The 27,578-nt window shown below is 38.2% G+C and overlaps 1 protein-coding gene across 1 annotated transcript in view; it reads right to left on the reverse strand.

The window, feature by feature from the left end:
- The window catches only part of LOC140231386 (serine/threonine-protein kinase SMG1-like), a 77,881-nt gene extending 52,539 nt beyond the window's left edge, over positions 1 to 25,342 (reverse strand). Inside the window, exons 1-26 of the mRNA XM_072311513.1 lie at positions 24,902 to 25,342; positions 23,584 to 23,717; positions 23,048 to 23,106; positions 22,410 to 22,487; positions 21,934 to 22,015; positions 21,258 to 21,354; positions 19,954 to 20,030; positions 19,391 to 19,463; positions 18,599 to 18,696; positions 17,791 to 17,915; positions 17,150 to 17,234; positions 15,577 to 15,810; positions 14,946 to 15,047; positions 13,632 to 13,708; positions 12,853 to 13,057; positions 10,973 to 11,103; positions 9,975 to 10,100; positions 9,027 to 9,142; positions 8,548 to 8,641; positions 7,662 to 7,763; positions 6,874 to 7,083; positions 6,042 to 6,138; positions 5,166 to 5,286; positions 4,359 to 4,430; positions 1,989 to 2,116; positions 407 to 571 (exon numbers count right to left, since the gene is read on the reverse strand). Of these exons, the coding sequence (XP_072167614.1) occupies positions 407 to 571; positions 1,989 to 2,116; positions 4,359 to 4,430; positions 5,166 to 5,286; positions 6,042 to 6,138; positions 6,874 to 7,083; positions 7,662 to 7,763; positions 8,548 to 8,641; positions 9,027 to 9,142; positions 9,975 to 10,100; positions 10,973 to 11,103; positions 12,853 to 13,057; positions 13,632 to 13,708; positions 14,946 to 15,047; positions 15,577 to 15,810; positions 17,150 to 17,234; positions 17,791 to 17,915; positions 18,599 to 18,696; positions 19,391 to 19,463; positions 19,954 to 20,030; positions 21,258 to 21,354; positions 21,934 to 22,015; positions 22,410 to 22,487; positions 23,048 to 23,106; positions 23,584 to 23,717; positions 24,902 to 24,917 (2,904 nt within the window). The 5' untranslated portion in view covers positions 24,918 to 25,342. The remainder of the gene's footprint in view (positions 1 to 406; positions 572 to 1,988; positions 2,117 to 4,358; positions 4,431 to 5,165; positions 5,287 to 6,041; positions 6,139 to 6,873; positions 7,084 to 7,661; positions 7,764 to 8,547; positions 8,642 to 9,026; positions 9,143 to 9,974; positions 10,101 to 10,972; positions 11,104 to 12,852; positions 13,058 to 13,631; positions 13,709 to 14,945; positions 15,048 to 15,576; positions 15,811 to 17,149; positions 17,235 to 17,790; positions 17,916 to 18,598; positions 18,697 to 19,390; positions 19,464 to 19,953; positions 20,031 to 21,257; positions 21,355 to 21,933; positions 22,016 to 22,409; positions 22,488 to 23,047; positions 23,107 to 23,583; positions 23,718 to 24,901) is intronic.
- Between the last annotated feature and the right edge of the window lie 2,236 nt (positions 25,343 to 27,578).

Here is a 27,578-nt window from a genome sequence, read left to right on the forward strand (position 1 = left end):
TACAAATCATTATCCTGTCAAACATGAAATTATTGATGAGCACAAACAAGTCATGGTTATCAAAGCACATAATGTAATCCCTTTCTGCTCGATGTTTGGCTACAATTTCGTGGCACAGAAAATTAGAATCCTGGGAACGTTGTCAGCAAAGGCCTTGATGTATAGATAACAAGAATGCAAAACTCAGTAAACACTATTCCTTCACTGACTTCAATATTTTCCTTTGTTAACATTTGGTGTTACTGTGTGCAAAAACTGTTATCGTGCCTCAGCTAAAATTATGACATGTGTAGCTGTGGGGGATTTGAATTCAATTTCACTCCACCTCAATATGTTACCTGATACAGTAGAAATCAGGAAAAGGCAGCAGTAGTACACATGGAGACATGAAAGCTAGTTCACTTACTGTGGTGTTATTTTTAGCCACAAGGTCCTGCAGCATTAAGATAGCATGATGCAAGGCACTGGCGTACTGGTTGGTGTGCATGGCCAGAGTATAGGCTAGAGGGCGCACCAAGGCGAACCCTTCGTGGCACGTGGTGCGGTTAGTTCTGAAGAAGGCCCTCACCAGCTGAAATAAGAAAAGACACACACAATAATAGCTTCTCTACAGAGGTATAGTATCCTTACACAAGGTTCAGAATTTGTATAGTAGCCTCAAAATACAAATAATTAAAAGTTCCCCATGCCTGACACCTATCTAAAGCAACATTCCCTTAAAAATATGATAGTACATGATCTTTCTCCCCTAACTTAATTTCACTGTTCTGTGTTTGCCGACAAGCACATCTCGACCTGCTTGCATATGACACACAAACGCATATACACTTAAATCTGCTCAGGCACTTCATTGCCTTTATCGACATTGTAATTCCGTACAGATTTTATACACAGCAAGCCTCGTTCTCCTCAGCAATGCACTGGTATCATAGATTCCTTTTGATTTGGGCAAATGAACAGATTTGTCTCATTTGAAGTACTGACACATTTTACAGCTAATTTCCCCAAACTTTGCCTTTGGTTTAAGCAAACCATCTGAGGCCAGTAAAGGTCATTCAAACGAGTTATTTCCATACCAGCAGTTTGCTAGTTTCTTTGCAATTCATCATTACACCGATTTTGTTGATCTTCTGTGATACCATAAGGATGTAAGCAACAGTTACCAGGAAATGCTCAAACCTGTCAACCACAGAATATCCAACAATGAGTTAAATAAACAGAGCATACTCTTGGGGATTTCTTCACCTCTGTATCAGCAGCAGGAGTATGGTTTTAAATCAGGACAAGATATGGCTTTGTGGAGGGGTATGATTAGACAAAACAGTTTTGCAGACAAATTTACCATTTGAGGACAGTTTGATTTTGCTACAACACACATTTCCAATAGACACTTGCCAGAGTATACTCAGAACTCATCCTCAATGGGTTAACAATGACACCAAGGCATGGGAAAAATACATAGTACAGTTAGTCTTGACGGGGCTTTGTTTGCCAATTGGCAATCACAGTGGAGCACCTTCTTTCCCAACTGGCACAGAAATCTTGTAATATCTTGTAATCCCCTGTAATCCCTATTGTGTCACCATGACCATCCTGCTGGACTGAGACAAATTATTGCTACACCTCAGTGGGCTTGCTATTCTTCACAGGTCGGTCAAGTTTGAGGGATTATTGAATGCTGATGGAAGACTGGGCATGTTATGTTATTAGAACCTGGGTAGATATACAGGGTTAAGAGCCATGCTTGTCAACACAAAGTGGGACATGAAGTCAGACAAATCTTATCACATCTATCACCTCTATCTCATCCACCAATTCACTACAAATGAAAGCAACAGAAGCATGAACTGGCACTCATGTGTCTGCTCAAGCAGGATTGTGTAGAAGACAACTCTGTCTAGGATGTATACTTGAAATTGGGCCAAAGATGTGCTTGATGAGCGTGGCTTACACTGTAACATGATTATACTAACAGGACATTACTTTACCTTGGGAATGGAGGGCAGGGAAAAAGCTGACCCTTCATAGGCATTGTACATGAGTTTCTCCAAGTGTTCCAAGTACTGCAGCAGTAGCACTGGTCTCAGCTGGGTGGAGTAGAACTCCTCACTGAAGGCTAAATGAATGATTAAGAAAGGATGCACACAGAAAGAAATACTGTCAGTCATGGAACAAAACCACTTTCATCGTATAATAGCAATATTCGTGATATACATTCCTTTTGAATAACAATATACAAATGGAAGAGGTCAAAGGAAAATATTACTGGTCATATCATAAAATCAAATCAGTGCAAAATCAAAGAGTGTATTGCTCATGATCTTTATTATTTCCAGTGAACAATTTGGATCAATCACCCTTCCAAAAGATCACTATGGGAGATGCAGATGCTCTGGCAGACAAAAAAAAAAACCCCCAAAACCCCAAAATATACATATATACATATATATATATATATATATATATATATAAACTAGAAATGTCGCTATGGCAACTGATGCCTCCGCCATAATGCATGATTCTCCCAATAGGCGTATAGTACAATGTCTTCACAATGTGTGATCCATGACAGTTTCACATAACTGGCAAAATATTGAAATGACAGGTTTGTCAGAAATGTCTTGAACTGGGTTTGCTATAATTTTCTAAGAGTGCAGGTACACATATTTGGGGAATTTTGGGAAAGTTTATGCAATGAGTAATTTCCAAGGTACGAAGAAAGAGTGTGATGACGGTACAAAATAGATTTTTTTTTTTTTTTTGGGGGGGGGGCATTGAAACCTGGCCTTTGACCCTTAACCTTTGACCTTCTGGCTGGAAATTTAACGGAGAATCTCCATTAGGTAATGCATGTATTAAGTTTTGAAACTAATAATGCAAGCATTGCATATACTAGTATATGAGGAAAATAGTAACATTTTGAGGAGTTGACCTTGACCTTTGACCCCTGACTATTGACCCATGACCCCTAAATTCCCTAGATAATCCCTGCCAGACAGTACATGCATATGTACCAAGTTCCACGAAGATACATTGAAGCATTCGAGAGAAAAGTAATATTGCAACATTTTCACCTAACCTTTGACCTTTTGACCTTTGACCTTATGACATGAAACTCTCTGGAGAATCTTTACGCAGTAGTACATGTCCACACCAAGTTTCAAGAAAATACCTTCAGGCATTGCATAGATATGGGGAAAATTGCAACATTTGTAGCATTTGACCTTGACCTTTTGACCTTTGACCTCTTGTCAATGTCACTAAAATCTACTCAACTAATTGTCCCATCATACATCATCCTTGGACCAAGTTTGGTGAAAGCTGCTTCATCCAGTTTTGAGTTATCACGTAAACAGATAAATTTTAGGATTTGACCTTGATCTTTGACCTTTGACCTCTGTCCGATTTCACTGAAAAACTAATCAAGTAATTGTCCCATCATACATCATCCTCCAACAAAGTTTGGTGAAATTTGCTCCATCCAGTCTTGAGTTATCGCGTAAACGGATACAATTTCATGATTTGACCTTGACCTTTGACCTTCAGCCGATTTCACCCAAAATCTAATCAAATAATTGCCCCATCATGCTCCATACTTGGACCAAGTTTGGTAAAATTCCAGTAAATATCACTCAAGTTATCGCGTAAACGAAAGCGGACGGATGTACGTACAGACGTATGGACGTACGGACGGACGGACAACCCGAAAACATAATGCCTCCGGCACCACTTCGTGGCGGAGGCATAAAAATTACGTTGCTGATTGGTTAACAGACAGGGCTCAAATTGGTAATAAATATTGCCCTGCAGAGAAAGATTAGGCAGCTGTCTCAGAGAATGAAGGAGAATATAAAGTTCTAGGAATTTCAGGGTTCATTAAAGGTTTTAATAATTGAAGGAATGAAAAAGACAGAAGAATAAAAGCACTCAGTAACACAAAGAAGAATGTACAAGTACAGGTTTGTTTGTTTGTTTTTAAGAGTTTTAGGAAATGAAGAGTTAACACAAATGCTCTGAGAATAGAATGGTTAACATGCAAAAATGACAGGGTTCTGGACTCTCAGAGCACTAAGTACTGAAATGCACTTAGAGATTGTAAGAGTTCAAAACGACTTTAAAGGGATAACAAAAAAGGTTCTGACCATTGAAAGATTTTAAAATTGATAAGTGTGAAAAAAAGGAATGTTTAATAACAGAAACGAAGATGTTCTGAGAATTGAGGTAACAAGCAGCTGTTGGCTGAAGTGGGCTTAAAACCTGATGATAACAGAAACAATGGTATAATATCTGTCAAGATTTTGGAAAACACAGCAGGGAAATTAATAGATATCAATTTTAGTACAATATCTCTTAATTACCTGGTATTCTGTCTCCTGATGAGTTGGATGAATCCTCTGGTTTCATGTCTTTGACAAGCTCACTCAAAGCAGCTAAAAATTAGAAGATAATAAAAAACCTTTCAAAAGAAAGTACTTTAATAAATAAAAAAAAACCAACAACAACAACAACATAACACTACACATGGACATACCAAATCAACATATATGAACATACTGCATAAACAAACATGCATAGCGTAGCTGGGGTGACAAGACCTTGTATCTGAAATTTTGGTGAAAATGACTTTAGATTAATGGTCAAATAATGGGTTAAGTGATGTCCTGGCCAAATCCCAACTGTCTTACTCCAAAAATGAAGCCACCACGACATGTCAAAGGAAAGGCTATCCCATTCGCTAGAGTGCTTTGGCCGCCATGTTTTTTGGCTCTCCTGAACATCTGACATTTTGTAGATACGAGGTCTTGTCACCCCAGCGACGATAGGTAATTACAAATCAGCCTAAAGAATCCTTGTGCAAATTTTTCAAAACAATTTAAACATCTTATGTCAACTTCATGAGTAGTATTCACGACCTGTAACAGGTTACTTCCTTGACTTATTTCATTTTCTGAACATTCTTTTCCAATGCTGTTGTTTTTAATACATAGCATGAAATCTCACAATGAATTCTGAATGATAAAGGGTTACATTAAACAGCAATAACAAATATGTCATTGAAAACAACAAACATCTTAACAGACATTTCTGACTCTTGAAAAAGGATAAAAATTGGAATATCTGGTTTGCAGCATAACACACTGAAATTCAGGGCTTGATTGTCTTACATCGAATTGCTGTGAATGTCTCTTGCGGCTTTCCCAATGGTGTTCTCAGTTTGGAGAGGACGCAGAAGTTTGCTGCTTCCCATGTTGCCCAGAACCACTGCACTGCTCTGTTGTCATCAATCTACGCAGATCAGCAAAACGTGATTCATTTGATTCATGCTCTCACCCACATCCATCATCACACAATAAATACCTATATGTCAACTTCATGAGTAGTATTCACTGTGTGATGTATGCAATCTTTTTAAAGCTAATGACATATCTTTAATCATTCTGCACTTCATCCTGGGAACACTGGAATGTAACTACATCATTTGCATGTAGCAGTAAAGGACAAAAAGATTGAGTGATAAATCCATCTTTCGTACTGCTGTTCAGGTAGTATCATGCAATGCAGACTGACTGTGCTCACTTGACTTCTGTAACTCTATGGATAATTGGTGAGATTTCCTCTCTTTTTTACTGACTAACACATTTTGTCAGATTCACTTACTACTGTACATAGACATTCCATCATGTTATGATGGTATCTAGCTAGAAGGGAATGATGTGAATAGTTGTGTGAAAAAAAAAAGAAAATATATAATTATATACATATATGTGCACAAATGAAAGCTGCAAAGTACTGTACACATTCATTTTAGAATGGCAATCGTCAAAGATCCTACAGCCCTTTATATTAACTAACAGTGAGACACCATGAAAGTCAGACACCTAAGTGTGCTATTCTGTGTGTGTGGTCATAGAATAGAAAGCACTCTGTATATCATACTTTCCTCACAATCTTTACTAAAGGTCAAAGTTTGCAGGTGGGAGGATGTGTTGGAAATTTAATCAACAAGCAATTCATGCAATAAATGAGAAAATGTGGCTTACAAGTGCAGGGAGGGTAATCATCCCTTTCTCTCTCTTGTGGCCATTGGTCCTGGGTCTCTGACAGCTGTGGTACAGCCTCTCCAGCCAGGATGCCTTCCTGTAGCATAGGAAAAAGCAACGTATACGCACAGTAAGCACCACATGTATCCCACTAACCCAATACATCAGCACGCTTGTGTGTGTGTGTGTGAGAAAGAGATGTACAATCATGAATACTGTGATCAAAATTGGTCACATGACAATTGTTTGGAAGGCTACCTGTGTCCTACTGAGAAAAAAAAAAAGAAAAAGATGGATATGGCTATTCATTTCATATCAGCAGATTATGCCTGGTATATTTTTCACCAAAAAAAATGTACTTCAGTTCTTCACAATTAAAAGCTTTTTAACAAATGACTGAAAGTCTGAATCAAAGACAGGGGTACATTGTACAAACACAGTCACAGTCACAAACACACACACACACACACACACACACACACAGTTCAATAGGAACATTCAGTTGTTGACACGGCAGCTATAACAGAGCTCGACACTACGTTTTTTTTTCCTGTCGCCTGTTCAGGCCAGGTAAAAACCTTTCAATTTGACATTTTGGTGGTCCAAAATAGAAATATATGAGCCTGAAATAAAAGGAAACACATAAAAGTCCATTTTTAATATTAGTTGCCCAATCAGACCACCAAAATGATAATCTCTATGAAAATTTGTTGGACCGACAACAATTTTTAGTGGCCATGAGCCATCAGGCTGCCACCAATGTCAAGCCCTAACGGATATTGCAGATGCCCAGTTACAACAGGGTCCTGACCAGAGGGCCAGCGAGACTCACCCAGGTGCCTCTCCCATGAGGATGTAGGCCATGACGGTCCGGTAGTTGTTGGAGTTGAAGCTGGGAATGCTGCCCATGTGTTGACGCCTGGCAAGCCGCAAGACATGCAGATCCTGCTGGCTCTCATCTGGATCTCTGCCGCCCCGCCCACTCTGACCATCACGCTTGTCTGCAGCATGCTGGGAAGGGCTCACGGGGGCAATTTCAGAGCTGTATCATTAAAAGACAATGGAAAACTCTTTGTTTGCCACTTCTCAATTAACTTAATAAGCCTGCAAAAAGAAATTAAATTGCAGTATCACACATTATCTATTATAATTCGCTGTCAATACTTTTGCATGGTTTGCTAGGCTCTCTTGTAATGTATCACTACAGGACATGGTTTCCTGTCTATAAAAAGACAAGAACTTCCTACTTGTTAATATGTGGGGGCAGTCTCTCTTAAATTCATCATGGGTGTATGTGGATCAAGCAGGCCTTATAAAATGTTAATTCAACAGCATTTTCAAAGTGTCATTGATGAACATTGCATTCTATCATACATATTGGCAATCTCATTATATGTGACAGTGTGGACACACTGTCACATATATAATCCTTATATAATCATATATATATATATATATATATACCATTTTGAGTAAAGTTACAAACAAATTACAACGTGTTTCTTTAATGATGAACTATTCGCTGAGTACTGGCACATTGTATGTGGCTGAATCATGCATGAAATTGGTTTATAGGACCATTAACATTATTACAGGAGTGGTCTCTTTGTTATCATTTACCTGTAGAGTACATCACATGGCAAACTCTGTAGAAGATCTATGAAAGCCCTCCTGATGTCTTGGTCGCTGCTCACTAGCTTGTTTGTGCACAACTTGAAGCAACTGCAAGATATGAGAGTCAAACACAGAACATTAGATGCTGAAACATTTTTTACCATAAGCTCAGCTCAGAGAGAGAGAAAAAAAAATTAATGACATTCTCTGTTGCTAAAGGAATGCCAACTTGCTCTCTACGATTCATGCTTACGAAACAGTTACTACTTTATTTTTAAACGTAAACAAAGGAAAACTGACAAGAGATTAATATAATTTATTGGTGAAAAAATTGAGCAAAGAAAATGGGATCCCAATGGAATCCCATTTTCCTTGCCCAATTTTTCACTAATAAATTACTTCAGTTTTACTCTGAACTGCACTTAGATATGAAGTGTATTACTCAGCATGCCAATGCTTCACTCCATAATGACAATTACTATTGACAAACACTGTTGAAACTCAAGAAATCTCCTTGTCTTGAAATGCATACATTATTTTTTGAAAAGGTGACAATCTATTTACCTCTTGATTTTACTGAAGAAATAAGCATGGATAGTCACTACACCATGGCACAAATAAAAAGAAAAAAATCATCCTTATGGTTGTGTAATCAAACTCCTTCAAGGTCTTCACAGGATGCTACACTATTAATGGTGAACACGATAACACTCAAAAGTGCTAAAAATGTCTTGAATATTTGTTGGCTTTTACATGCTTTCCCTTTTCAGCTACTTTCTTACTACTGGCTACATTATAAAGTGTTTTATTTTTTTAGGTGAATTTTCATGAGCAAAACATGGCTTCAGTGCAAAAAGTGATGCGTACATGAAGGGACAAGAGATGGCCTCACCTGTGAAGGAAGTCTTTAGGGGGCTTGGCATTCTTGATTATCACACTGAGACATTCAGCAGCCTGTAGACTAACTGTCTTCTCTTCATGTTGGGCTGGATGAGCAAGGATGTTAGAACAGAATGAAAAAGATATCAATGATATATTTCTGAAGAAACATATCTCACAACACACACATATTGCATCAAAGTAACCACACATATTGCATCAAAGTAATCACACATCACCCTGAAATTAGCCCGTTACCTTCTGCTACATCAAGTACCCACATACAAAGATACAGATAAGAACACTCTGCAATACTTTGAAAAGCAAATCTGAATCACATATCACTGGAAAACCTTCTCCATTACAACCATGGGAAATTTCTGCCAAGATACAACTAAATCTACACACACAGGAGGTACTTGAGGAAAGTATCAGAAAAAGGATAACAGTAGTCATAGCACAGGAAATTGCTGTGACATGTCTAATGCTTACCAACATGGATAAGGGCCGACACTGCCCTGACAAAGGGCCTGGTGGGGTAGACGGCCGAATAACTGCCTTGCTGGAGATGGTGTAGGATACTCTGCATCCAGGCAACAGACAGACATCTAAGAGAAGGAGATATATCAATCATACTCTTAAAGGTCCAGTTTACCTTTGGGAGCAGTGATTTAAAAAATGTTCAAGATATCACATTCGATGCATATGTGTAGGTCTGTTGTATCATAAAACATCCTACCATATGAAATATTTGCAATAAAACCTAAAATATAAGGAGATATCAGGGTTTTTCTCAGTAAACCGTAACTGTATACGGTTTAGTCTGGAAACATTTTTATTATAACTATTGTTCACATTTTGTGTATTTAACAACACTTAACATCGATTATACGGATTCAAATTTTGACAGTGGTTGTTTCTATCCCTAACTCACATTTTAGAACTATTTTAAAGCACTAATGCTTTCATCTGCAAATGGTAAATTATGCCTTTAATCAAGCTTCAGACGTGGAACTAATTTAGGCAATTATCTGTGCTTATGCCAGTGGACTATTTGTCAAGACTTGCTGAATGATATCAATACACCTCCTACCGAAATTGCTTTTTTAGGAATTTGCTGATGTCACCAAACACATCACACCCTGTATTGTAAACACTTGCAAAGAAATTAGAACAACAAAATGTCTATATCTTGGTATATGATTTTGTGTCATCTCTTTTGACGGACTTGAACACAGAAAAAAATGTTTTTCAAAAAATGAATTATGTCTTCTATTTTCCTGCTTTCGTCAGCTTTTTCTTCTTAATATCCAACAGTGTATGAGATTTAGATAAAACAAAATATTTCATTGATACTAAATGCAAAAATGAAATCATAACTTGAAAACTGTTAAAGCAGTTTTAATTGTGATGAGTACAAGTCCTGTATGAATCACCAACCTGCTGTCTGCTGACACTGCCGGGTGGGTCAGCACTTCAGGAAGAATGGTCAGGATCTTGGCGAAGTTTGCGCTGGTCTTGGAGGCAGCTGGCAGGCCAAAGCTACTGGAGATGAAGTGGCCATTGCTGGTAGATGGAGCGCACACAAATGATACTTTATTAGTCACTCTGTAAAGTCAGTTTGGATAGCTATCAAACAAACACAATTTCTTTTCCTACTTACTGGGAAACACACTCCAATTACAGTTAAATATACTCATTTCTTTTTTTAAAGTTTACTGACATTCCACATTCAAACATTCATTTTCACAGTGAACAGACAAACAGAAAAGCACTGTACATTTTCAAGCGAACGTAATCGCTTCCACACTGCATAGCATCAATAGCCATTGTGAACGCAGAAATATTTGTGGTACATTAATATTCCCTACTTCGCTCTCCCTTTGCCAAGCATGAATTCTAAAACCCCAAGAAAATATTTTTTGAATGGGTTGAAAATTGCACAGCGCAAATTCAAGAACCTGCAAAAATATTTTTGAGCCATTCAACACATAAACTTAATAGTGCTGATATATTGGCAATTACAGTATTAGCAAGTGGGCACGAATATACCTCTCTTCCACACTGTATAGCATCAATACTTTAACCTGTTGAGGACAAATCCCAAGCATACTCTGGCAAGTGTCTACAGGAAATGCATGTTGTAGCAAAATCAGCCTGTCCTCAACGGGTTAAAAGAATATCAGCATGCTGGTACTTTCAGCAAACACCAAGAGTCATCCCAAACAATGAATAAATATTCTTTCTCTCCTTTACAACTGCACCAGGGTGGCAATCAAAATCAATCCACATAATTCAGTCTCACTGGAAAATACATACAGCCTTTCTCAAAAACAAATAAAGACTAATGTAATAAGGTTTGTACGATCATCTGTTAACAATGAAGTCAGGCTTCACTGGCAGCTCTTTTTAGAATCACTCTTTGTGGACAATCATACCTCTTGCAGTGAGTGTAGAGCATGTGGAGGATGGTGTAGTAGGTGGTGGGGAAGCCAAGGGCGATGTCCCAGTGGCTGGGGGACAGATGCTGGGTGAGTAGGTCAAACAAACTTGGAGAAAACACCATTATCTGTGAAGACAAGCATCATGTGATATCATAAATCATTTACCTCATAATTGTAACTCAAAGTGGACAAATATAAAATACAATAACCATTACACAGCACCTGGCTCTCTTAAATTCTCTCTTTATGAGGGGAAGGGGGAGAAGACATGAGTAAAGACTGCCCCCATGAAGACATTTTGTAGCTGTATCCTTCACAATGGCATATCATACTGGGTTTTTGTCCCCGCCGAACGAGTTCGAGCAGGGGACTATGAAACGGGCTCCGTACGTGTGTGTGTCTGTGTGTCCGTGTGTCCGTCCGTGCGTCCGTCCGTGCGTCCGTCCGTGCGTCCGTGTGTGATCAAAATGTTCAAAATGCTACTCCTTCGCCATTTCTAACCCGATTTTGATTCTGTTTGCTTTATATGATAGCACTACATGAGAGCTTTGAAACTTCTATACAGAATTTCAGTTGTGACCTTTGACCTTGACCTTTGACCTATATTGTACATTTTGCTTCAAAATGCTACTCCTTCGCCATTTCTAACCCGATTTTGATTCCGTTTGCTTTATATGATGGCACTAGGTGAGGGCTTCAAAACTTCTACACAGAATTTTGACCTTTGACTTCTTTGACCTTTGACCTTGATTTTTGACCTATATTGTACATTGCCTACAAAATGCTACTCCTTCGCCATTTCTAACCCGATTTCGATTCCGTTTGCTTTATGTGATGGCACTAGGTGAGGGCTTCAAAACTTCTACACAGAATTTTGACCTTTGACTTCTTTGACCTTTGACCTTGATTTTTGACCTATATTGTACATTTTGCTACAAAATGTTACTCCTTCGCCATTTGTAACCCGATTTCAATTCCGTTTGCTTTAAGTGATGGCACTAGGTGAGGGCTTCAAAACTTCTACACAGAATTTTGACCTTTGACTTCTTTGACCTCTGACCTTGATTTTTGACCTGTATTGTACATATTACTACCAAATGCTACTCCTTCGCCATTTCTAACCCGATTTCGATTCCGTTTGCTTTATGTGATGGCACTAGGTGAGGGCTTCAAAACTTCTACACAGAATTATGACCTTTGACTTCTTTGACCTTTGACCTTGAGTTTTTACCTACATTGTACATTGGCTACAAAATGCTACTCCTTCCCCATTTCTAACCCGATTTTGATTCCGTTTGCCTTATGTGATGGCACTAGGTGAGGGCTTCAAAATTTTGACCTTTGACTTCTTTGACCTTTGACCTTGATCTTTTTACCTATATTGTACATTGTGCTACTAAATGCTACTTCCGGCGGGGACATATATTACGCACCGCGTAATTTCTACTTTTCCTTGTTTCAAATATGGGTAGCTTACAAGCCTATCCTCCTAATTCAGTAACCTCATTTTGCAAATGAGTGATATGGATCGCTCAGTCCATTTAAAAAGTATTCAAATAAAGAGGTTTCATACAAATAGCTCACATGAAAGCCTGATATTTTAGCATCTTGTAAAAATAAAAAAATGCATCACATATTCAAATGTTAATCAAAGCAAAAGTTGAAAAGAAGAGTGAAATTTCTGCATTTCTACAACTGATACACACAAACTGCACTATACAGCTGGACTACATAAACTCCATAGTAAGAGCAAAGCTAGTACTCAGGCTTCTTTGTTTCAGTAAGGGAATGCATATCGAGATACTCTATAGTTCAAACAGTAAAAGCCGACTATGCCTGCCAGAAGGAGCTTTGAGCTACTGCTTTGTACTGACCCCCATGATGGAACTCTTGGCCGAGCTAATGTCCGAGAGGGCAGCAAGGGTGAAGATGACCGTCAGCTCAGCTTGCTGCACACTGACCATCACTGAGGGTTGTCCCACACCATTAGCGCCCTCTAAGGTCAGCTTACACTGAAGGTCACTGTGGACGTAGGTCAGGAGGCGGTTGTACGATGCCTGCATGTCTAACATGAGGAAGCTGGGAAGGAATTTCCAGTTGAGAATGAATGTGATTATGTTTAGACAAATGTTTACGCACCATAAAGATGGGAGGTTTGATCTGAACACTCTTTTGGTACAAGTTTGCAAAACAGCACATGATGTAACAGCATAAAGAAAATTTAAAAGAATTGATATGATCGTCCATAATAAAGACTTCAATAAGAATAAAGCACTGATTTCATAAGTGATTCCATGCACAAGATAGAATTGATAATACATTGTCATTGTGCTATTTGCCAGAAGAAATGCAACTTGGTTTTTTTTTTTTTTAATGTAGTTATTACAAATCTGAATACTAAACAGAGACATTCAGATTCATCAAATGTACCTTGCTAAGAATAAACATAAAAGATCAATTACATGCAACATAAATGAGTTTTAAGACTTGCACATTTCTCTGCTAGATACGATAAAGACACCCGAGAGAAGCCTCAGATAATAATGTTGCATCATGGATCAAATACCTCACAGGCTGTTTACTCTAAAGGACAAAGAGCATTCTGTATGAGATGGAGGTATACCATCTTCAACAAAGTATGCATAAATCTTACCCATAAGTCAGTTCTAGGGTTGGGACATCCTTGACACTCAGTAGACTCTGCACCATTTGCATCAGACTGGTAACCACCTAGAGGTATACATACACAATCACAAGGACTTATGTCAAAAGGCTACTATGGAGTACAGTCAGGCTAAAGGAGTGGTAGAAAAATCCTTCATGAGCAACATTAGTTATTAGATGCCAGATGATATGGAAATTTCATAAAAATCAATTTTAATACATTCCTATTTCTCATCGCAAGAGTTTTTAAAATGAATAATTTTGATGAAAAATGTCTAGAGAGAAGTGTCTTAAACCATTAAATGGTTTAAGACACTTCTTCAATTTGACGCTCCCTTCCCCTTCAGATCTCGGCCGCGATCACATAATCACCGCAAACTTTTGCCTGAAGATAGAGCCAGATGTCAACTACAAGATTACATGGTCATACAATAGAAAAATATTGGCTTTCTATTTTAGTAAATCAATTATGCAAATTTACGCATGAAATCATATTTTCACCTACAACTCCATTAAAAAGACTGAAGGATCGCTAAATTTTTGTGTCAGAATTCCTCAAGACACATTGAACAATTTTCTTGGAAAAAAGTAGCACAATCAAAATCAGTTTCTTTTCGTTTTTTACTGTTTTGTTAATTTCTTATGTATTTTATGGTATTTTCGACCTTTTGTTTTCTATTGTTTTTTTTGACAGAATTTGTTGCAGGCACTCTTTCAAGCTTATCTACATTAGAATTGATTAATTTCAATGTTTAAAAGTTGAAATAATCTTATTTATATCAATTTCAAAATCAAAAGAAAACCACAATTTGCATTGGATTTGCACATGATATCATGAATTTGAGCTGTTTTCGGGTTAACATGCACATGCAAAACATTACGTAACTTCAGAACGGTGCACCCGGACGTCGCAACAAATTTGGTCTCAAAATATGCGGGAGACTTCAATGAAAAAAGTCATGAAACGACGCGACAAAATCTTTGTGCGTTGTGGAATCGTGGCGCGAAATGTCAAGGGGGGTCAAATAGGGTTAAGGATAAATGAGACATACAGATATGGAAAGAAAAAACTCATGAAGGAATTCAGATGTAAGGAAGTGCGGTGAAGATTAATGAAACATGAATGATGTGAATTCTTAGTCTTAGAGCAGCCTAAATGAAAACAAAAGGAAGAAATTGCAAAATCAAGACATAAAATTGATGTGCAGCATTCTTTGGAAGCACCACTGCTGCGTTATCTTTGTTTGAGATTATACTTGCACAATAAAAGCACAATCTATCAGCAAAACAAGTTCAGTGGTACCTCTGGGTCTGTGTGATATTTGAGAGCACTGATCCTCGAGCCTGGTCCAAGCAACCTTTGGATGACTTCAGGAGGCACTTGTTCGCGGCTCTGTCTGATCACCTAAAAACACACAAAAAGAAGATGTTACCGTGCATATCAATAGAAGGAGGGTACAAAAGGATAGGAAGACATCTTTGAAATACATTTAATGATACAACAGTGTATACGCAAACATAGGGTGTGGCATAAAGAGAGAGAAAGAGAGAGAGAAAAAAAAACACTATCAACAGACACATCCTAATTCAAATCATTAGCACCGGGTAAAGAAAATGTACTAAACAAATGGAAAACAAAACTTGATAAGAATTAAAGGCAGCCACAGTTGAAATATACTCAATCTTCTAAGTATACACATAAATGTGTATAAAGTTTGCTGAATCCCTATGATGTTTCTTTCAGAAACACACCATGCTACCAAAGTTTCCACATAATCACGGGCCTGAATCTCACTTGCACAGTGATATGTAATGAAAATAATCCCTCCAGCACCCTTTGGGTGGAGGCATAACTAGGAGACTAAAATAAATCAATTCAAGTATTATGCGTGTATCATTTTGTGTGTACGGGTGAAAAAAAGTCTTGTGCACACCTTGTAGAGCAGTGTTAGGTACAGGTTCAGTCCAGATGAAGATGGGTTTCCCTCCGTGAGTGCCTTCTCTACTGCAGAGAGTGCAAAGGTGAACAGGTCATGCCTGCACTTTGGGAGGTGGTCCTGAACAGCTTCTAGGACTGTCACAAGACACTGGGCTGTGGTTTGTGACAGGGTGGGGTCGGGGGTGTCACCTGTTACCAGCATGGTGCACTTAGGTATCCCACACAGAATCTGAAATGGTAAGCACATTGAGAGTTACAAGTTTCTCTTCAGGAATAAACAAAGCATAACAGTTATACATTCACTGATTCATCAGTGGTTTCAGTGTATCTTTACCTAATCCTTACTTGTGAAAAATTTCACACAAATTCAATTAATCTATAAATCTAACCCTAATCCCACCTGGTTTTTTGAGGGACTTGAAACCACCGGGGGGGGGGGGGGGGGGGGCCTTTTTGGCCCCCCCTTCAGATCTCAGCCATGGATTACGCGATCCTCGCGCAAATTTGCAGTAAGGTAGAGGCCAATGTAATCTACAAGACTGTATAGTTAGATTTTTCAAATCTTAATTTATGTATTTTATATTAATTTATGCTAATTTATGCAAAAATAATTTTTTCCTATAAATCAAAAAAATAAAGCTCCAAGACTTCTAATTTGTGGTGAATATATTCTTTTCAATATCTTCAACAATAATATTGAAGCAAAAATTCAGATTCATAATTGTTTCTTATGTATTCTATTGTTTATTGAATTTCTTATGTATTTCTTTGTTTTTTTAATTTTTGTGTTTCTTGGTTTTTTTACGTCAAAATTTGTCGCAGAATATTTTTAAAGCACAATCAGGCTAAAATAAATCATTGTCAGCCATTGAAAGTAAAAATATTTATCATTATGTGAATTAATTGCAAAAACACAATTTACATTGGATTTGTACACAAAATTATGTTTTTGAGCAATTTTTGGGTCGACAAATTTTTTTCAAAGGGGCGTGGCTTCAAGACGGTACGCCCGGGAGCAACAAATTTGGTCTCAAAAGTTGCGCGATACTTGAAAAAAAAAAGTCATAAAATGTCGCGGCGAGAGCATCACGCGTTGCGGAATAATCACGCGAAACGTCGAGGGGGGGGGCAAAATGCCCCCCCCCCCCCCCCCCCCGGTGGGAATAGGACTCTCCAGTGATTAAATTACTTCTATATTAAATTACCAAAAAGATCCTGGTATAAGCTGAAGCTACAAATCACATTATAATACCATAACGTAATATGTAGTGGTACATAAAGTTAAACATTTCTATATAGATACACCATTACAGTACAGTTGCACAGATCCAATGATATAATTGGCATCTAAACAAATCATGTAATCATATTGTAGTCAAATGTATTCAAATTACATTCAGTATTCATGAAGACTGATAACATGCCTTTGGTAACAGGAGCCAAAACCACATGTTCAGTCAAGTGAATAGTTCTATGTGACACTGCAGCATACATGTATCTGGGGCAAACACTCCAGTCAATGTGCTATTACCTGGTATTTGATAACACTAGACCACAGACACACATACCTGGGATATGTACTCTACTGTGATGGGTGGACTGGATACTGGAGTCATTTCCTTGTCAAGACACTTCACTACTGTGGTAAACACTCTGCAACATATCACAAAAGGCAGGATACTGACATTCGCTACGTCCAGTGCAGAAACAATCACTTCTGTAAAGTTAATACTGTAGGGCCTATAAAAGCTGTTATTTTCACGAGGGTGTAATTTTTGCGAATTTCGCGAATCACTCTCGGACCACATATATAACACATGAAAATGTCAGCATGCACTAGTGTAATAGTGCACTTACGATAGCCTTGTGTCAGTTTGTGAAAATAACATCTTGCCAAAATGTCTGTGACCTCCTCATTCGCAGAACTATCTGTACATGAAAATAACAGCTTATACAGTACTTCAATGTATTTTCAAATGCATTATCATACTTAACCTGAAATTCCTAAAGCCCTCAGTGACAAACATAATTGGAAATCTAAAGAGGAGAATGGAAATGACTGAAGCACTTGATACAAACATATAGCGGTAAATGCAAAACAGCACAAACTTGGACAACGTCATTACAAAAGCAATTTGACAAGAATACAATGACATAAATCGAGGAGAAAGATTTCATTCCCACAACACTGGAAGAGGTGAGAACAAACCTTAGGAGAGCGAGGATCTTGCTCTTGCAGGCCTCTGGAGTGAGAATCTCATCTTCATCGTAATCATCCCCTCGTGACGGCTTGGCCTCCATACCTGTGGCATCCTTGATCTGCTGGTGGTAATCCTGAATTGCAATGGATTGACGATCTTATCAATATCAGCATTAAACACAGATACAAAAGGCTGTTACACACGTGACTGTGGGATCAATACCAGTACTGAGCATCATGTTTGTATGAATACTGCTGATTGAACAAGAGAAGGCTTATTTTTTAAGAATATCAGGGAATAATTCCCTTCTCAAAATTGAACAGAAATTTTATTCGACGAACATGTATAATTTCAAGAACTGGTGTAGAATTCTATGTAAAGAAACTGCTACACAAATGACTTTTTGTACAGCAGCGGGGCCACACCAAAATGCATGGCGAATCGCTATGCGATACTAGGACCCAAACTGCCTGCACCCAAACTGCATATTATACGCACAAGCAAAAATTCTTAGGGCCTACTGCAAGATAAAAAACAAAAACGATAAAACTCAGATTCAAATACTCTTAATCGCAACAAGCCCAGCAACAGCCTGTCAACTGTGAATAATTTACAGCAGTCATGGCTTGTGACTATGGCAGCTCTTTCTCACTGCAAATTGCTCTTCCTTTTATGCACAGGGAGCAAGGGGTTTCTCTTGTGAGGGAGCTTCATGGTCTTGCAATAATAAGGGCATTCTGCTGCTCTATCACACAGAATATCATATATATACTTCATGATTACATTGAATCATAGAGTACAGAGGGTTCTGCTTACATCAGCATACGCTTCCATGTCTTCCAGGAACTGGCTAAGAAGGTTGGCTGAGAAACCGAGGTCAGCCTGCCAAAAGTGCTGGAAGCTGGACAGAGAATCTGTATCAAACACAAAACAGAGAGCACACAAAGTGTCAAGATGTAATCTGACCGAATGCCATCCGATCTGATATGATCTGACCTCATCAGATCTGATCAGGTCTGATCTGATCTTGTACCTACCCTGATAATACTTCAACTTGACAGGTCTTTCCTAACTTCAGACAAATCTACTTCACAGCCCTATAACTTGCCCTCTAGTAGAGAACACTTGGGTTTGAGTGAGTTTTGATTAATTCAAATATCTCCTGTAAAAACTGTTGCAATATGTATGTGTCTAATATGATTAATCCTCAGTCCACCAAACTTATCAAATAATGATCAATATCTGTAAATTGCTCTGTGTCATCTTTGTTAGAAAGGTCATACACCTAACCTAACCTCAAGGATAACTTACGTCCATGCTAAAATTTCTGGTCAATTTACCTTTTCATTGCATTTCTCTCTAAAATCAAAGGAACAAATTAGTGGTTCTACATGCACACACAAAAGCAAATATGCACATACATACGGTTGTAGCTTAACAATGAACCTCTCCATTTTGCAGAATAACGGCCCAGAGTTACTCCCTCTGAATTTTAAAGATAAACTTTTGTTTTCACTGCCTGAAAAAAAAAAAAAAATCCATAAATATTCAGTGATGCTAGCAAAGACAGCTATCGGACTATTTATATAAAATGTAATTTTAACCCACCTGCACAGTACTGAATGACGGCTGCCTTCTGTGTTGTGTCAATGTACCATCCTACTATGATGTCAACTGTGTCCTATGGAAATAAAGACAAAGACAAAATTTCCCGAGATTAAACTTCTAACAAAACTGATATTTGAGTGTGTGTGTGTGTGTGTGTGAGAGGGGTTTCTTTTTACATTTTTTTTTTTGAGAAAAGAAACCACATCAAAAAGAAATTGCACTAAGTACCACAAAAGTGGAAAACATTGCGGTGAGGCAATTTCTGCACACCTCAAACATGAATCTAGTGTGAAAATAAAAAGACACAAATTTCTTTGCCTGCTATATGTAATACTGCTTCACACTTTGATTATGCAGATTTAAAACAAGTGGAACTCATCTTACAAGGCCAAGCGGAAAAAAAAAAATTACTCATGTGAAAATTTCCTCTTTTACAGCAGAAAGCAGTGGCATTCAATCACTCTACTGATTGCCAAACAGACTGAGGGGTAAACACTATATGCATTAGACTCAGCTGTTCGATCACAGTCACACATTTGGATGGAGACAAGACTTTTTTGTACCTTGAAGCAGTTGCTGAAGACCCTTGGATGCTGTTGTGCCACATAATGGACAATATTCATAACTGCAACAAGCAGATCTAGAGTGAAAATCAAGAACAAGAAATTGTGAGAAATTGCCTTGTGACAGACTTTAAACATCCTATCACACCTCATATTCCACTCTCACATGAACATCTCACATACATTATCAACATTAAATTGATTAGTTGTGGCACTGTCTCACTACTAATTCAATCATTCTCAAGACTAACAGGTAAAACCTGTGATATATAATTCCACACATTCATTCTTGTTTTCTACATGTGAATTATTGTAACTCTGTGAATAATGCATTGAGTCTACCCGTGTAGATTGCAGTAAGTGCTACAATCAAGATTTCAATATTTCACACAAGTTTTCAGGTCATTACTGCACAGTGGTCCCCTATACAAAGCTTTAGCCAGTTTCCATCAATCATACACATTATAAAGGATATGCCAAAACATACAATAATCAACTAATCATGCACTAAAATAAACATTGTCAAATTAGAATATTACCACAATTTGAAATGCATAATACCTGAAATCAACCTAACACACACAGACCATAACACAAATAAAATGTGTAGGAAACCGTATGTATGCAATGAAAATAAGTTTGATTCATTGAACATCAGTGGAGGAATTCAGCAAAGGTCACATTGAGGTTAACCAGATTAACAGTTGGAAGTTGTACTGGAGTGAATTCCAGCACAATACAGCCAGAGTGACAACATTTCCACAGAATGAAACCACAGCATAAGCAGTAATAATAATAATAATAATAATGATTTGCACTCATATGGCACATAATAATCTAGAAGACTCTCTACGCACATTGCATCGCTTCTCTCTTGTATATCACAAAAAAGATTAAGTCTTCAAAGATTTTACAAATTGTTTAGTGTCTGTCTCAGCTAGAAGTCTGTTCTGCAACCTATTCCACATAACAGAAGTGCAGCAGCAAAAGAACAATTTCTATATGAACAAGTGGATGTAACAGTACGCAAATACGAAATCAGAAGAGCAGAGGTTTGTGTATGGGGTAATTAAAGTATCTAAATACAAAGGGGATTTATTGATTACACCTCTATAACAGAAGAACAATCTTATACACAATTTATTATTATCCCTATTATTATCATTACATTTATTATTATCATTATTATTATTTGTTACAGGTAACCAACGCTGGTGATTCTGCCCTGTGCACCTTCCACCAGTCGAACAGCACCATTTTGGACTATTTGCAACAAACAACACAAAAATCCCAGCGACTCTAACCTGGTGTGTCCACATTCTCCAAAGTGGTCTGAAGGTTGTTCATGATGATGGTCATGAGTGAGGGCAGACGCTGGTTGGTGCTGTTTCTACGCAAGGCCTGCCAATGACGAGAAACACAAACATGTTTGACGAAATTCAAAACAATGTCTTGTAAGCAAACTGACACTGAATGCCAAGTACAAAGTCCTCAAAGTCTGTCTATGTTTATTGACAAAACTTGAGCAATGAGATAAGACACACTGCCCTGCTACAGTCATAACTACATATCATTTTTTAACACTGTATATGGCACAGAAAGTTGAGTACCTTCATGTTGATATTGATGGCACCTTACATACACATTAGCTTCTTCACTGATTTAATGGGATAAGCCATCTTTTCTTCTTTCTTTTTTTCTTAGTGTGTGTTCTATCAATTAAGTAAAATTTAGAATGAGGAAGATTTTGGTTCATGTCTCTTGGATGATACTGGAGCATCAACAGCATTTTAAAAGAGAATGGAATAACACTGTCGTCACGCAGAAATCCTGCAGGCTGACAGACTGTATTGCTTTGGAAGCTGCTCTTATCAGTAAAGTCAGCCCTGTATGGCAGTATGCATCAATACTCTAAATCCTAACTCTAATGATCATGGGGCAGGAAAATGAATACACTAAATCTCAGCACGATGAACTGACCTGAAAGATAGCATAGAGCATGTAGGTCTTGTACTCATCATTGCTTGAGTTATCCAGTTTGTTGAATGCCCAGCTGAAAAATCTAGAGATATGAAAAGAAAGAATAACAATTCATCTGATGGTTCCTGGATATGCACATAAAATGCAGGCAACAGATGATACACATTTAAACTTGCCTTCACATGAATGACTTCAAAACAAAAACATTTGATACAAGTTAGGAGCAAGGTAACAGTTCACCTAGATCATGTTAACAAAAAGAATTCTCCCCCTCAGTACTATCACAAGTTAAATGGAAAAGGCATCAAGATACAATCCAGAATGGGGTAGTACAAAGTCATCAAACTTTGACTAAGACAAAAATCAAGAAGGAGCCCATGCTTCAACAAGTAACTTGGGTGCCATATTCACTAGTTTATACAAGATTGCCTTACACGAAATAGACTTCAAATGGATTTCAAAGGTGTAGATCTTACCTCTTCAGGTCATGGCTCATATGAAGAGACACAGCTCCAACACACTGTGACAGCTCCAGCTTCACTGGTGATGATGCTCTACAAAAATGAGAAGTTTTTGAAACCCTGCAATTCAGTGTTTAATGTTAGAGAAACTGATATACGGTACAGTCAATGAATCTGTGATAAGGATGACACAAAAATGGCTAGATATCTGTTTCTAGGACTTCAGATGTATGGTTCGCACACCATCTCTAAGACAGTTGTACAAGTTATTCTGCTGGTATACAGTCACAAACACAACAGTCAAAATACCCTCCAGTCACCAACAATTTGCTGCCATGCCCCTCCCAGTGGCTAGAATGCCCCTTTCAAAATGAAACCATTCATGGCCACAACATTTTGCTACTCATTTGTGCCCCTTCAAGTGGATTTGTGCCCCCCTAAAATACTGGCCTTGACCCAAATTTGCTGAAATTTGAGGCCTCCAAACATCACTCCTGTTGTGGAGAAACCATTTGATGACAAATAAATAACTAACATTCATCAACTCAATGAATGCCTGGGTATGTATTCAGGATTCACAGATTATCAATATCATAGTACATTGATGAAATGATATATATTACAACATGGCAACATTTTTTGTTTTTCCTTACCGTTCAAGTAAATTAGATGAAAGTACGCCAAGCACATGATCACTCTGCTTTTGTATCTCCTGTGTAGTAATCAACAAGGGGGAAAAAAATGCAAATTGGAAAAAAAAAAATACTGAAATATACAGTTACACTGTACACAGTAAAATTAGTGTGAGAAAATAAAACAGAGCAAAATATTATACCCAATTCTTAATTACTTTCAGTGCCTGAAAGGGATAAAACCCTTTCTTTTGGGATGTGTGTATTACATAATACATGCTAAAAAAACTATTACCTCATTGTTGATGATTGAGTGATACAAGATCATGGATGTGTTCTGAGTTGAGAAAAGGAAGAGGTAGTACTTGACTTTGCAAGATACCTTATAATTTCAATTATTTCACCCTTAAACCCACTATCAAAGAGCTTCGTAATAATACCAGTTATCAGTGAAAAATATTGGGAATTATGCCTCTCGATCTGAGCCAATGAATAAAGTATTTCTTATTTGCAGACCATTATAGTGCTCCAACAAGAGAAACAAGACAAACACTCACCCTACTGTGATCCTTATTGTTCAAGAATTCCAAAAGTTGCTGGCTGGCATTAACTCGACGGTCTTTCTCATCATCCTTGCTAACTCGATGTAGGAGGTTTGACAGAAGAGAATGGTCTGTGTAAAGCTTCCGTCCTATTGCATTCATTTACAAAGAAAAGAATAAAACAATCACAATTAGATTTCATCAGTGAAAACATATTAGGCCTAGCTATTGATTTTCACATTGTCATTATTGGCTATGGTGTACACACAAAACTTCGGCAAGTTAAAGTTATCCCTACTAGTACTAGAGTATGTATGGCTTTATTTATCTACGCCTATTATCTATTGAAAGTATTATTGAAATGCAATCTCAACCAGACGCTACACAGCAGCACCACAGGTTCTGATCTTCAGCAAGTGAACTTTACTAATACTACAGTGCACTCCCGTTATAACGAAATGCTTGGGACCGGCAGTTTTCTTTCGTTATAACGAAATTTCGTTATAACCGAACAAATACAATATATAACGAAAACAAGGAAGTCACGCATATGTCATATTCTGTTTGTTGAATACTCGTCATACACTGGAAAACTATGTGAACAATAAAACAAATAGTTATTCAATTTCAGATCATTGTATTACAATAGTGACACACCAAGCGAACACACAGTGATGTGACGCGTTCGCCCATGCAGAGACGCTATAAAATACTTGTTCCGCTTCCGCTTACGTATTTTCGTAAGCAATCCTCATTTCGTTATAACGGAGCACATTTCTTTTGTTTTTCTTTGTCAGTGGTGCTCAGAAAACACTTCGTTATAACGAAAATTTCGTTATAACCGTGTTCGTTATAAGCGAATTTTGTACCATAGACTTTAATGGCGATAATTTTGGGACCAGAAGTTTTACTTCGTTATAACGAAATTTCGTTATAACCGTGTTCGTTGTAACGGGAGTGCACTTAACCATCATAGGCCTACTAGATGTCTAGATTCTACTTAGGGATTTTGTCTAGTACATTTCAAGAAGGCAAGGCGACATTTGCACTTGCAGCATGCAGTCCATTCATTTGCCTTCATAGATGATGAAAAGAGTGTTTTTGTATTCATTGGTATTTGGAGTCAATTTCTACTTTCTGAATCTAAGGCTCAGCTCAGCTCCCCGGCTAAGCTAAGTCAGCTGTGCACTTTAGAACTGACATTTATTCAGCCTCATCAACATGCATTGATTGTGTTGCCTGGCCTCTAACGTTAGAGTGAACGAATGATTGTATCAAGTTGGAGTCCAGACTGTTCATGGCATGTCATGATGAATGTAAAAACATTACAGACCCTGTTGTTTTCTCATGATGTCGCTGAATGCTGTCAAATCTTCGGAAATTCCCCAGTCTATAAATAGACTTCTCTTCTCGGCCTCACTGGACTGCTGCTGTTTGATGTCGGTTTTCAACTCGATGCACTTGTTGTGGTGTGTTCTCCTGGACCTCTTTCCACGAATTCAGCGAGCTCTCTGTGAATCCTTCTACTCGTTCCTGATGATGATGGAGCTGCTCCGTAAAACTGGCTGACATTTTTATCAGTTCGCAGTGATGAGGAAGTCCCTCCTCTCCGGTCCAGTTCCCGCCTGTTAGCTCGACGGGAACGACCATTTTGCAAGCAGAGCGATTTGTCTGTCCTCCAGAATGTTTACGGTAGTTGAGACAGATCTTATGAAAAATAAATAATGAAATGGCGGGACCGACTCTCGCCGATTGTAAGAAAACGTAGTAGATAAACTCCACCTTTCGACAATATTCAAAGATGCAAATTCAACTCCAGAAATAAGAAAACCAGCTTCACTCTTCCATTGCAATCTTATTCTTACCTCTGGCTGCGCTGCATCGCTGTTTCATGCAATATCAAGTTCATACGTAATATACAGCTAACTAGCAGCTGTGTACAGTATGCTATCCATAGAGCACTGACCTCTTTGATGCAGCGCGCATATTATGCAGGCGCGAGGCGGCGGCGGGCGCAGACTTCCAAAGCCCTTCATACGTACAGCTAGGGTCGTTCAGTGCGTTCTTGCTGCAGAAACGCAGTCTAGTCTGTCGCCCTCTTCCAATAACTGAGTGTAAATTGCCGCCCCGGTTCAGTCGGAGAGACTCCCGCATGCTGCATGCAGAGAGAGGTTTGATACGAGAAAATGAATCTAGGATAGTCGAGCCCCTGGAAAATCTTATGGTACTTGTAAAATCTGTGGGGTTTCAGGTTTAGTTTAGTTTGTTTGTTTGTTTGCTTGTTTTGCAAGAGAGAGAGAGAGAGATAGAGAGGGGGGGGGGGGGGGAGAGAGAGACACGTGTGCGTGTGCGTGTGAACTAATCACCAACGTTCCACTTAGGGGGAGACCTCTGAAAGACAACTTAAGATTTCTTAATGATCTTTCAGTGACCTTTCAATGATCTCAGAGGTCTTTCACGATATAAGTGATCTTTCAGGGAACTTCATTATGTCTCCATGGTATCCAAAAAAAATATTAAAAGATAGAAATAGTCTTTCAGTAGTCTTTTTTTGAAAATGGTCTTTCAGCAATCTCAAAAAAAAAAAAGAGTCAAAGTCAATCTGTCGACAGTCTCGAGAATTGCCTCATTTTTTGGAGAAAGTCACTGAAAGATTATGTCGGGAGATCATTGAGGGACTGTTTAAAGTGGGTACCCACTTCCGGGTTTCATGACCAAGCAAAAAAAAAAAAAAAAATGCCTTCAGCTCAACTTCTGGGGCAAGATGTTAGGATGGCAACTCTTGTTGGAATGGCAACCAATCAGGAAGCTGGATTCTTGTCGTTACTATGACAATTGCCATTCCATCAAGAATTGCTATCATATCAATTTTTTTTATGAAATGGGACCCAGATATGAAATGGGACCCCTGGTGCCACTTCCGGGTTTCTAAGTTTAGCTGACGCACTTACGGGGTTAAAAAAAAAAAGTGGGGGCCCAAAAGAGTTGTCGAACTCGTGACGCGTACCCGACAAATCCTCCGCCGACAGTTATCTCCGAAAATTGCAACAAAACATGCTCCGTAACATTTTTAATCCGCCGACATTCTCTTTGCTCCACCAACAAGTGCTCTGCCGACAATCAAATTGCTCCGCCGGCGATTCAACTTGTTCGGCGACAACTAGGACTACGCCCGGCAACTATATACGCTGTTGATGTTGGTGGGTTTTTTTTTTTTTCTTCTTCTTCTTCTTCTGCAAGGAAACATTGCTCTTGACCGATGATCCTATCATTTTCTTCTGCCTACAACTAATTGTGTCATGAAATCAAGGTGTCGAAAGCGAAGCCAGCAAACACTACAGTGTGTGCTACCAATGATTTTGATAGTATTTATTATTATTATTATTATTATCATTATTATTATTATTATTATTATTATTAGTAGTAGTAGTAGTAGTAGTAGTAGTAGTAGTAGTAGTATTTTTATTATTATCATTAGATTATTATCATTATTATTATTATTATTATTAGTAGTAGTAGTAGTAGTAGTATTACCATCACCATTGTCATTGTTATCATCATTATTGTTTACTTGTCACTTGAGAAGCGGAATCTCAAGGGCTATCTATAGTCCGATAACATGTTTTAAGTAAATATCCCCCCTTCATTTTCACTCGCGGGTTTTTGTTTTTGTTTTGTTTTTTGTAACCAAGCGAGAGATTATCTCATGAGTGTTCATTTGTCAGGGCTGCAAAAGCCTCGATTTTGTTGAAATACCTATAGTTCTGCGCCGCATCGTATTGTTCGTGTGTGTTCAGTCCTGTTCACACAGAGATGTTGCGTGTTGTGTGTGTGTGTGTGTGTGTGTGCGTGTGTGTGTGTGTGTGTGTATGTGTGAGTGGCACATTCGGATTGGCTTGATTAGGCTGATCAAAGTAGCTTTTCCTGAGAATAATGCAGAATTTCATGTCATTTTTCTTTTTTTTATAAAAACAGGGTATGACTTGGTAAAAAGACCCAAATATATTGTA

The sequence above is a fragment of the Diadema setosum genome, chromosome 8, assembly GCF_964275005.1.
Source record: "Diadema setosum chromosome 8, eeDiaSeto1, whole genome shotgun sequence".
NCBI lineage: Eukaryota > Metazoa > Echinodermata > Echinoidea > Diadematoida > Diadematidae > Diadema > Diadema setosum.